Genomic DNA, 12,665 nt, shown 5'->3' on the forward strand with positions numbered 1-12,665 from the left:
TTGGAACATTTTTAAAAGATGCTTTAGATATCAGTTAGTGTTTTTGATAGCCATTTACTGCATTCTCCGTTTTCTGTCCATTAACACTATTGGTTTTTTAGCTTTTGGCGTATTGGTAGTCGCCTTGCATTTCTGGTCAACAGAATAATATTCACTGGGCGTCGTTGTATTGTTGAGAAGGCTTTCTAGCCAGAATCAACTGTGGGTTTTCCAGGCTGCAGTAGTGATCTGGTGGTTTTTGCTCCAAGCGTTTTGCCCACATCTATGGCTGTAGCATCTTCAGAGGAATATCACAGTGAAATATATGTCATAGTGAGAAACACATCTTACTGTAATAGCACCTCTGAAGAAGCATTAAGAGTAGAAACTACCAGACCACGGCCACACAGCCCAGAAAACAGCCAGTATTCACTGGACAGTTTTTATTTTATTTATGAATTATTTTTTATAAGCTATAGGTGTGAGCAGTCCCATTAAAAGAGATTAAAATAGCATTTTTCATCTCCTTTAAAGGTCAACAACATTCCACAATTTTGTCAAAGTAGCACTTACCAAAAATCCAAAGAAGAGGCCGACAGAGGAAAAGACTTCTGACTGTAAGTGGTTTATTATGTTTTTTTCTTTGTAAAGTTATAATTAAAAATCATTGTTACCCATTGAAACATTTTTTCATACTTCGAGAGGCGCCCCTGACGGTTAGAAAGAACAATGAGCGTCGAAGACTTTCAGACACGTCGTGTGCTTAAAGAGAAAGCAAGAGTTGATTCTTCCTTCTTTTCTTCCATTCAAAAACACATGTGCATCTAGCCCACCTGCTAAGCAGCAATCACATAAAATCAATACTCATTCTGCCCTGAAGTCTTCTTGCTTGTTGGCAAGCAAGAATCCTATTTGTTCCCTTCCTCCCATCTAAAATTTACCAAGGGACAACTGAATCAGAATTTCTTACTATCTTGGAAATTTTCCACCCAACGTACGTGTGACAACGGGAAGCAACAAAGAGCAAGATAGGTTTAAAAGAAGTCTGATTTGCTGCTTCTGTAACTGAGTATTCATATTTCATCTTTGCCTGTTGGGATGCAGCCCATAAGCTTGATCTCAAAGCAGGCCTACTTGAACGTAAGCACCATGTTGTTATTGATTGGAGGCTTACCCCTAGGAAAGTATCCTTGGGGTTGCAGCTTGCACACATGTAGAAAAAGAAGGGATGATTGTTATACCCTGCTTTTCTCTACTACAAGGGATCCCAAAGCAGCTTCCAATTTCCTTCCCTTCCTCTCCCCATAACAGACACCTTGTGAATGGGTGGGGCTGAGAGAGTTCTGAGAGAACTGTGACTAGCCAGAGGTCACCCAGCTGGAAGGTAGGGGTGAGGAAGCACACATCTGGTTCACCAGGGCCAGCCTCTACCACTCCAAGTGGAGGAGCTGAGGGAATCAAACCCGGTTCTCCAGATTAGAATCCACCTGCTCTTAACCACGTGCGAGGGAGAGGGAGGAGGTGAGGGTGGGAGACTGCTGAAGGAAAGGAGGAAGGCTGGACAACGAGTATATGATAACAGCTTAGATAGTGAGGGAAAGCAGATTTCTGACTAGTGTTATATGGCGTCATAAATTGTCCTAAGAGAGCACAAATGCAGCTTAGAAGGCGTTAGGACAGTGATGGTGAACAGCACACAAGACCAAGTGCCCAAATTGCAACCCAAAACCCACTTATTTATGCGCCAAAGTACCCGACCACGACGAATTTAACCTGAATACTGAGGTTTTAGTTTAGAAAAAATGGTTGGCTCCAAGGCGCACATTACTTGGGAGTAAGCTTGGTGAAGCAACCGTGCAACGCTTCGAATGGGTGAATCACAACCCTAGGAGGGTTAATCAGAAGCAAGCCCCATTGCCAGCAACCGAGCATACTCCCAGGTGAAGGATCGTGCCCAGGCTAGCCTAGGTGTATTATTGTGGGGGAGGTGATCCCCCCCCCCATGATGAGCTCTGTGCCGCGTGTGCCCCACAGAAAGGGCTCTGAGAGTGCCACCTCTGGCACCCATGCCATGGAGTTCGCATGCATCACTGCGTTAGGAAGACCAAAAAGGGAGTCAAATCCTAATTTGGTCACAGATGTTCCAAGAGTTAAATGAGTGGAAGGGACCAATACCTTAGATATCAGAGACAGGAGGTGTCTGAAGGGAAAAGGAAAATGAAGTAGTGTGTGAGAGGTGGAGGTTATGTGGAGCGAAAGTGTGGGTCACCTTAGCCAGAAGTTATTGCCCATTGTTTTCTTTACTGTAGAGGTTAGATATATCACCTCTTGTAACGATTAAGCAGAAAACACAATATAAGAACATAAGAACAAGCCAGCTGGATCAGACCAGAGTCCATCTAGTCCAGCTCTCTGCTACTCGCAGTGGCCCACCAGGTGCCTTTGGGAGCTCACCTGCAGGATGTGAAAGCAATGGCCTTCTGCTGCTGCTGCTCCTGAGCAGCTGGTGGGCCTGAGATAGCCCCCCCTCTTCCTTGAGTCCCCACATGGTACATTTTACAGAGATGGTGACAGTTTGGAACAGAAATAAATCTTTCTTAGCGTATGACTGTCCTCTAAATAAAACAATGATCCCTAAAGGGGCTATGCAAATGAATAACAGCTGGATAATAACACATCTTCATAAGTCGTTAAATTCTCAAAGTGAGGTTGTGAGGTTAAAAACAGCATTTGCTCGCAATTAGAGGGCGATAAATCTGCCATTCCTTCAGCTGCACTAACGAACAGTCAGGTTACAGGTGGTCTTGTATTTTTCCCAACCAACAGTTGACGTTACAGAGATTGTCTGCAAGGATTGTCATGCCCTTATATAAAGCAGTGGTGCGACTGCACTTGGAGTACTGTGTCCAGTTCTGGTCGCCGCATCTCAAAAAGGATATTGAGGAGATAGAAAAAGTGCAGAGAAGGGCAACGAGGATGATTGAGGGACTGGAGCACCTTCCTTATGAGGAGAGGCTGCAGCGTTTGGGACTCCTTAGTTTGGAGAGGAGACATCTGAGGGGGGATAGGACTGAAGTCTATAAAATTATGCATGGGGTAGAAAATGTTGACAGAGAGAAATTTTTCTCTCTTTCTCACAATACTAGAACCAGGGGGCATCCATTGAAAATGCTGGGGGGAAGAATGAGGACTAATAAAAGGAAACACTTCTTCACGCAATGTGTGATTGGTGTTTGGAATATGCTGCCACAGGAGGTGGTGATGGCCACTAACCTGGATAGCTTTAAAAGGGGCTTGGACAGATTTATGGAGAAGTCGATCTATGGCTACCAATCTTGATCCTCTTTGATCTGAGATTGCAAATGCCTTAGCAGACCAGGTGATCGGGAGCAGCAGCAGCAGCAGAAGGCCATTGCTTTCACATCCTGCACATGAGCTCCCAAAGGCACCTGGTGGGCCACTGCGAGTAGCAGAGAGCTGAACTAGATGGACTCTGGTCTGGTCCAGCTGGCTTGTTCTTATGTTCTTAGAGGCTATGAAGCTACCTAAGAATGCGTAGATTGACATGCAGATGTGTGATTAAGATCACAAATTCGTGACACAGCGATCTGGGCAAGTTCTCGTGGATGGACACCATCATTTGCTAGGGCAGTCCCTAACTGTTCAGGTTTTCAAGGGTTAACACCAGCACCTTGGAGGAACCTGACTGTCATGCAGAGGGGGAGGGGTCTGTGGCTCAGTGGCAGAGCCTCTGCTTGCTGTGCAGGAGGCCTCATGTTCGATTCCCGGCCTCTCCAGTTATTGGACCACCTGAAGGACCTTTGCCTAAGATTGTGGAGATAGTGCTTACTTTTGGTAGACTGAAGGTCCCATTAAGTAGAAGGCTGTTTCGTGCGGGTTTGGGGGACAGGCTGTGAAAAGTCCAGAAAAATACACAACTATCTGTAAATTCCGAGTGCGAATGCATTTGACAAAACACAGATCGTATTCATTCCCTTGACGGACCAAGGGAATGATTCAGTATAAGGCAGCTTCATGTGCTCCTATGAAATTAGCCTTGGTTGAACCACTGATGATAATGCCAAGGTCATGGTTACCTCAGTCCTGTCCTGTTTGATTTGGAGGCTGTTAATGTTGAATTTTGCTGGTCCTTGGAAGGCATATCAGTGTTGGAGCAAAACATGTAATTTGTTATTATCTTGAGGAGAACCAGAGGCCGCTGGCAGTTCCTGGACCACAGCCGAAGAGCCCCCGTGTTGGAGTGGAGCAGCTCTTGGCATAATTGTGGCTTCTTCGATGCAGTTAAATCTTACACAACAAAAGACCTCTGTCTCTCTCAGTTCCTCCTTCCAAGAGCAAAGTCCTAAGCCAGTTCTCTTTATGATATATTTTTTCTTTACAAGTGACAGAATTTTCTAAGTAACGTCCAATGCTAGATACAGTTTATCTGTCTGTGTTTTGAATGTACTTTTGATTTGTACTTCAGAAATGTCTGTAATGCTCTGGAGCCTATTTTGATATGCCTAATAAAGCTTGTTGTATTGTATATATTCCAGCATAGTTTCGTTGGGCAACCTGGTCTGACTCGAACTCTGGCCACTGAGCTGTTGGACAAGGTGAACAATCCCGACAACCACCCCCACTACAGCGAGCCGGACGACGACGACTTTGAGGTGAGCTCTCCTTCTGCTTCCTTTCCGCGTCTATGATAATGCCACAGAGTTCCTGGTGGTGATTCCTACAGCTCTGTGACATCACTTCTGTGTTTTCTTTGGAGGAGAGGCCACGGTGTAGATGACACCAGCTTTTTAAAATGAAAATTATTCCACTTTGGCTTGGAGTGGTATCGAGCAGTGCGGGTTGCCAGCAGGAGTATGGCGGAAGACCTGTAAACCCTATAGAACAGTGATGGCGAACCTTTTTGAGACCAAGTGCCCAAACTGCAACCCAAAACCCACTTATTTATCGCAAAGTGCCAGCATGGCAATTTAACCTGGATACTGAGGTTTTAGTTTAGAAAAAACGGTTGGCTCTGAGACGCGCGTTACTCGGGAGTAAGCTTGGTGGTAGTTGTTGGCTTTGCTTTGAAGCAACCATGCAACTCTTCCAACGGGTGAATCACGACCCTAGGAGGGTTTACTCAGAAGCAAGCCCCATTGCCAGCAACCGAGCTTACTTCCAGGTAAAGGATCATGCTTTAGTTCTTCGCATGAAAATCAGTGGGGTTTAACAGTGCTTAACAGGGTTACCTACACTGCTTCCCCAAAACTAGGTCTTAGGTTTAATGCTAATAATCTAGCCCAGTGGCCCAGGCCAGCCTAGGTGTGTGTGTGTGTGGTTGGGGGCAATCCCCCCCCCACACAATGAACTTTGTCTGTGCGTGCCCACCGAGAGGGCTCTGAGTGCCACCTCTGGCACCTGTGCCATAGGTTCGCCATCACTGCTATAGAAAAAGCATGAAAGGAAAGGGATAAATGCTTTCTCTTATCTAGCAACACTTAGATTATTTTTTAAAACACACACACATAAGATCAGGAACGTACCTGCAGAAAATGGTGCCTGGGGCAAAAACTGAAATTGCGCCCCCTCCAACTCTGCTGCCTGCCATGAACTTCCTACCCGGCCTCCGCACACCCGGCACCAGTTCACCTTGACCTGGCAAACCGGCTGCAGCGGCTGGCACAGGGGGGAATAGGAGGCCGCATCCACTCAGAGCACCAGGAGGTCAGCAAAGAGCGGCCAGAGAGTCGCGAGGGGGCACAGACCGCCATGGCGCAGGGACGACAACAGGCCCAGCCGGGAGGGGCGTGGGGGGCCAGCCCAGAGGAGGCCGCTATGGCCAGCAGAGAAGTGGGGAGCGCCAGGCGGGGGTGCCTCTCTACCGGAGGGGTGTGTGGGGCGATTTCGCAGCCCCCTCATGATTAAATGGGTGGTGCCTGGGGACATGTGACCTCACAGTGGGCCCTAGTATATAAAATATAATGCTGAAATTAGATCTCTTTCTTGGTTTTAATATGTTAGTTTTGGGCCTCGGCCCTATCTTGTATTTCTCTCGCTCGAATGAGGCTTTCTGGCGCCTGACCTATCCCTTTCTGGCCCCGACAGCCTCACCCGGTGATTCGGCCGACCATCCGCTCTACAAACCGGAACGTCAGAGCGGAAAGGACAGCGTCGGAAATAAACTGTGAGTTCGTTGTGTATGTTTTAAAGGCGCGTTCGCCCTGCTCGGTGAAACGGCCGGGACGTTTCATTGCCCCTCCTCAGATAGGTTGACCAGAAGGGGCTTGCGTTGCTCAATGACCTGACAGGACATTTGTAAAATTGCCCCTCTGCAACTTATTTTATGGGATGCTCTGAACGTCAGTGCGGGAGGGGGTACCAGACCCTGCCTCGTTGCGTGTGCTGGACTTAAGCATTTCCTGAGCTTTTCAGAAGCCCCCGAGCTGTGGCATTTGCATGTAGCGCTTCAGGGCCAAAATAAACAAGATGACGGCCGTGGGTGCGTCCCGTGTTTGCCAGCGCCATTTTAGAAGAAGCTCCTCATGCTGTTTTGGCTTTTGAAAACCGGGGGGGCGGGGGGGGGGGCGGTGCAAGAACTCCTGAGGCTGTGGGGTCCCAATCAGTGGTGGGATCCAAAAATTTTAGTAACAGGTTCCCATGGTGGTGGGATTCAAACTGTGGCGTAGCGCCAGTGGGGCTGGGCGGGGTGCGACGGGGGCGTGGCCGGGCATTCCTGGGTGGGGCTGTGGCAAGGACGTAGCCGCTGCGCCGGTCCTTGGGTGGGAAACGAATGCACGCAGGTGCAGGCTGCCACACACGCCGGTGCACCTCCTGCTAGACTGCTTCAAGTTCTGCACGCTACTGCTGAGAAGGAGGGGCGTGACTAAGGCAAAAATCACATGGCAAAATCACCCATTAGTAACCCCCTCTCGGCACACACAAATAATTAGTAACCTACTCTCGGGAACCTGTGAGAACCTGCTGGACCCCACCTCTGGTCCCAATCCAGATTGAGGCCTTGCAGAAGTTTTTTTTAAAAGAACTACAATGGCTTCTAAAACGGAGGCCACCACAGAACGATCTCCCGTCCCGTTTAGTTTGACTCTCAAACGAGGCCAACGAGAAGAGCCGTTTGCATCGGATTTCCAAGAGGCTCAGTTCAGTTAATAAGAACCCAGCAGGGCTTCCACTGAAAACAGCTAGGTTCAAGCCCAGTTGCCAGCAAGATTGTGGGGCATGAGCCCTCGACAGTCAAACTCCCATCCTCAGACTCTCCAAAACTCAACCCACGAAAATCCTTCTGGCCTCTCAGGGATGCTGGACTCCTATCTGGCTCTTCTACTGCAAATCGAAATGACTACCCTTTGAAACCATCCCCTGAAAATGTTTCAGCTTCTTGGATCTGAAGAGCCTCATTCTGGCCAAGTGCCCACAATAATTTAAATAACTCCAGAGGAATCGGGTCTTCTGCGGTTTGGGGAACATGCCGTTAAAAACTCTCTTCGCGTTGTTTCTCCCGCTTGTGCGATACAGCCTGCTATTCCTGGTTGAGAGCCAGGGCTGTATCCAACTAGAAGCCAAATAAAACCTCTCATTACCAGCTGCTCTCCGTTTCTAATGTGGGCGAGCCCCGGTACGTATTGTGAAATGAGGAGGTTCTTGGGAAGAGCTAATAGCCCCTTTGTCAGTGGTCCTTCAGAGGACGGTGGGCGGACAACCTCATTGCGGAAGCGTTGCTTGATTGGACCCGCAGAGAGCTTTTAGTAGGTTCTTCTGCGCTGCTTTTATTAACACCGTCAGTGCTTGATTCTGGGATCTATCCCTGGGGTATTCATTTCAAGTTGTACATGTTTCTGTTTTACAGTTGATAAGCTGCAGTTTGAACCACCTTTGAGAAAAGAGACGGAAGCGAGGGACGAAATGGTATGGCTCCCAGTTTGTTTCCCCGCATGGTTAAAAATGTAATAGTGGTCGTAATATACCCTAACAAGGAGCAGTGTTATCAAATCAGCATCTAAGAATGGGGGGATCCCACACTTTGTCTCCGGCAGGGACGTAATGCCCATTGGGCAAGGTGGGCAGCTGCCCAGGGCATCACCTTGTGGGAGGCACCAAAAATGCATGGTTCGTTTTGGGGTATTTTTTAGTGGTTTTCCGTTTTTGGCCTGCAGGGGGCGCAGTTTTTAGGCTAGCGGCACCAAAATTTCAGCGTATCATCAGGAGACTGTCCTTATGCTGCCCCCCACGTTTGGTGCAGTTTGGTTCAGGGAGTCCAACGTTATGGACTCCCAAAGGGGGTGCCCCTATCCCCCATTCTTTCCAATGGGAACTAAGGAGATGGGAGCTACCCTTTTGAGGGTCCATAACTTTGTCCCCACTGAACCAAACTTCACTAAACTTGGGGGTAGCATAAGGACAGCCTCCTGATGATACGCTGAAATTTTGGTGGCGATATGTCTAAAAATGCACCCCCTGCAGGCACCAATGACCTGGTGCAAAAAAAAAAAATTGGTCGTGGTGGGGTGGTCGCCCATGGGGGTGGGGGCATCCAACTCAGGTTTTGCCCAGGGCTCCAGTTTGCCTCATTACACCCCTGGTCTCCAGGAAAAGTCATGGCAGGGGCCATCTCAAGGCTGGCAGGGAACTCAATACAAGCATGGCACGGATCTGGACAGCAGCTTAGATTGGGCTCCTTTAAAGGGCCATGCCAGCCTTTTGGCGCATGCAGAATAATGCCCTTTCAATCCGTTTTCAATGCATTTTGCAGCTGTGTGGAATAGCAAGACCCACTTGCAAACAATTGTGAAAGTGGATTGAAAGTGCATTATTCTGCATGTGTGGAAGGAGCCCTAGAGACCCTTGAGCAGAACAGCATGGCTCCTGGGAGAGTCTGGGTGACCCCATGTTCCAGAAGTTCAGGGGTGGAGGAATAGATAGGAGTGCATCCTCGCTGTTGGCTCAGTCTGACCCCTTCTCACGAGTTTCCTTCTAGGCCATAGGTGTCAAACTCGCTGCCCTCCAGATGTTATGGACTACAGTTCCCATCATCCGCACTGTAGTCCGTAACATCTGGAGGGCCGCGAGTTTGACACCTGTGTTCTAGGCCATCACTGTTCCAGTTCAGTGCGGTGAAGTGGTTAAGAGTGGCAGTCACTGTAATCTGGAGGGCTGGGTTCAATTCCCTGCTCCTCCACATAAGCCAGCTTCGACTTGAAGATAAGCAGCTATTGTGCCTTGACCTGAAGGGCCCAGGCTAGTCCCGATCTTGTCAAATTTCAGAAGCTAAGCAGGATTGGCTGCTGCTTGGATTGGAAACCACCAAGGAATGCCAGGTAGAGGCAGGTAGTTGCACCCCCATCTCTGTTTGTCTGCCTTGACCTGGATCGCCCAGGCTAGTCTGATCTCATCACAGCTTGGAAGCTTGGAAGCTAAGCAGGGATAACTTGGAAGCTAAGCAGGGTAGGAGACCACCAAGGAAGTCCCAGGTTGCTACACAGACCACTTCTGTTCATCCTTTGCGTTGAAAACCACATATGGTTGCCATAAGTCAGCGTGGTGTAGTGCACTCTAATCTGGAGAACCGGGTTTGACTCCCCGCTTTGCCACTTGAGTTGTGGAGGCTTATCTGGTGAACCAGATTAGCTTGTATGCTTCAACACACGCCAGCTGGGTGACCTTGGGCTAGTCTCAGTTCTTCTTTGCCTCACAGGGTGTTTGTTATGAGGGGGGAAGGGACAGGAGTTTGTAAGCCCCTTCTGAGTCTCCTTCTTAAGTCAGCTTTGGCCCTCAAGGGCGAAAAGTTATCTTGTGAGACCCATTTGTGTTACCTGTGTGTGATGCGACATTAGTAGTGTAGGCTATTAGGGGCTGTTGACATTTTCTGGTGATTTTAATTTGTTATTCTATTTATTTATTTGTGTGTGTGTGTGTGTGTGTGTGTGTGTGTGTGTGTATACATACATACATACATACATACATACATACATACATACATACATACATACATTGAGTTGTGCAGCAGAAGGCCATTGCTTTCACATCCTGCATGTGAGCTCCCAAAGGCACCTGGTGGGCCACTGCAAGTAGCAGAATGCTGGACTAGATAGACTCTGGTCTGATCCAGCAGGCTAGTTCTTATGTTCTTATGTTCTTTTTTATATATATTATTTTATATATTTTATTTTATTTTATATATTTTATTTTATATATATATAATTATTTTATAATTAGCGGCCCTGTATTCACGCTCTTGACCCTTTGGGTACTTAATTCTAGTGTCATAGGGTTAAGTTCTGTTCCCCTACTTTATTTGTGCTGACATTACCTGTCAGAATTTGCATCTGAACTCTCCCGTAAGGAGACTCAAGGTGGCTTACAAGCTCCTTTCCCTTCCTCTCCCCACAATAGACAGGGGCCGAGAGAGTCCTGAGAGAACTGGGACTAGCCCAAGGCCACCCAGCAGGAACGTAGGAGTGCAGAAACACATCCGGTTCGCCAGATAAGCCTCTGCCACTCAGGTGAAGGAGTGGGGAATCAAACCCAGTTCTCCAAATTAGAATTTGCCTCCTCTTCACCACTACACCGCGCTGGCTCTCAAAGGGCGTTCATGTGACAATTTGTGCCTCCATAGGTCGTGGCCGCTGGAGCCCATTTCGCGTCACACTGGAATCCTTTCGTGGACTGTGGAAGCAGCGCCAAGTAAGTATTGGTCTGCCCAGCCTTGCCAGTGAATAAGTGAGCGTAAGCTGATTCTTGACTGGGGAAAGGAAAAACGAGACGATGGGTCTTATCCAGCTCCGCAGACGGAATGATGGTCGCCACATCTCAAAAAGGATATCGAAGAGATAGAAAAAGTGCAGAGAAGGGCAACGAGGATGATTGAGGGACTGGAGCACCTTCCTTATGAGGAGAGGCTGCAGCGTTTGGGACTCTTTAGTTTGGAGAGGAGACGTCTGAGGGGGGATATGATCGAAGTCTATAAAATTATGCATGGGGTAGAAAATGTTGACAGAGAGACATTTTTCTCTCTTTCTCACAATACTAGAACCAGGGGGCATCCATTGAAAAATGCTGGGGGGGAAGAATGAGGACTAATAAAAGGAAACACGTCTTCGCGCAACGTGTGATTGGTGTTTGGAATATGCTGCCACAGGAGGTGGTGATGGCCACTCACCTGGATAGCTTTAAAAGGGGCTTGGACAGATTTATGGAGGAGAAGTCGATTTATGGCTACCAATCTTGATCCTCTTTGATCTGAGATTGCAAATGCCTTAACAATCCAGGTGCTCGGGAGCAACAGCCGCAGAAGGCCATTGCTTTCACCTCCTGCATGTGAGCTCCCAAAGGCACCTGGTGGGCCACTGCGAGTAGCAGAGTGCTGGACTAGATGGACTCTGGTCTGATCCAGCTGGTTTGTTCTTATGTTCTTAGATTGGTATTTTCAGCATTTTCAATGGATGCCCCCTGGTTCTAGTATTGTGAGAAAGAGAGAAAAATTTCTCTCTGTCAACATTTTCTACCCCATGCATAATTTTATAGACTTCAATCATATATTTTATAGACTTCAATCAATAAGATCAGAACAGCAAACTCACAATAAAAAGAACAATCTGTCTGATCAGCATCTGCATAACTGGCACAAAAAAGGAAGAAGAAATGCAAAAGTGATGTATATATATAAATAAACATGTATCCAACAATATAACAAATATGACAACAATTCCCACCAACATGAAATGCAACAATGTGAACCAATGCAACTTAATAAACGTTAAGTTTTAACTGGGGATGTTTTGAACGGGTCCAGAGGAGGGCAACCAAAATGGTCAAAGGTCTGGAATCCATGCCGTACAAGCAGAGACTTAGGGAGCTGGGCATGTTTAGTCTGGAGAAGTGAAGGTTAACGGGGGACATGATAACCATGTTTAAATATTTGAAGGGATGCCATGTCGAAGAGGGAGCAAGCTTGTTTTCTGCTGCCTCAGAGGCTAGGACCAGAAGCAATGGGTTCAAGGGGCAGGAAATGAAATTCCACCTAAACATCAGGAAGAACTTCCTGACCGTCAGGGCTGTTGGACAGTGGAATGCACTGTCTTGGATAGTGGTGGAGTCTCCTTCTTTGGAGGTTTTTCAACAGAGGCTGGACAAACATATGTCTGGAGTGCTTTGATTGTGTCTTCCTGAATGGCAGGGAGTTTGACTTGATGACCCTTGTGGTCTCTTCCAACTCTACGATTCTATGAATATGCACAATAAAACACCCAACATAACAAATAAAGGAGCAGCAGTGGCATAGTGGCTAAGAGCAGGTGCACTCTGATCTGGAGGAACCGGGTTTGATTCCCCGCTCTGCTGCCTGAGCTGTGGAGGCTTATCTGGGCAATTCAGATTAGCCTGTGCACTCCCACACATGCCAGCTGGGTGACCTTGGGCTAATAACAGCTTTTCGGAGCTCTCTCAGCCCCACCCACCTCACAGGGTGTTTGTTGTGAGTGGGGAAGGGAAAGGAGGGAAAGGAGATTGTGAGGGGGGAAGGGAAAGGAAGGGAAAGGAGATTTTAAGCCCCTTTGAGTCTCCTATAGGAGAGAAAGGGGGGATATAAATCCAAACTCCTCCTCCTCCTCCTCCTCCTCCTCCTCCTCTTCTTCTTCTTCTTCTTCTTCTTCTTCTTCTTCTTCTTCTTCTTC

The 12,665-nt window shown here is 47.7% G+C and overlaps 1 protein-coding gene across 1 annotated transcript; it reads left to right on the forward strand.

Annotated features, from left to right (window-relative positions):
- Positions 1–545: 545 nt before the first annotated feature.
- Positions 546–10,753, forward strand: LOC125425410 (mitogen-activated protein kinase kinase kinase kinase 5-like; the record flags this gene model as incomplete). Its single annotated transcript, XM_048483017.1, has 5 exons — positions 546–596; positions 4,536–4,652; positions 6,085–6,163; positions 7,844–7,902; positions 10,610–10,753. Coding segments are annotated over 5 exons (378 nt in total), but the record flags the coding sequence as incomplete, so codon positions are not given.
- Between the last annotated feature and the right edge of the window lie 1,912 nt (positions 10,754–12,665).

This window comes from Sphaerodactylus townsendi, unplaced genomic scaffold, assembly GCF_021028975.2.
Source record: "Sphaerodactylus townsendi isolate TG3544 unplaced genomic scaffold, MPM_Stown_v2.3 scaffold_417, whole genome shotgun sequence".
In the NCBI taxonomy this organism is placed as follows: domain Eukaryota; kingdom Metazoa; phylum Chordata; class Lepidosauria; order Squamata; family Sphaerodactylidae; genus Sphaerodactylus; species Sphaerodactylus townsendi.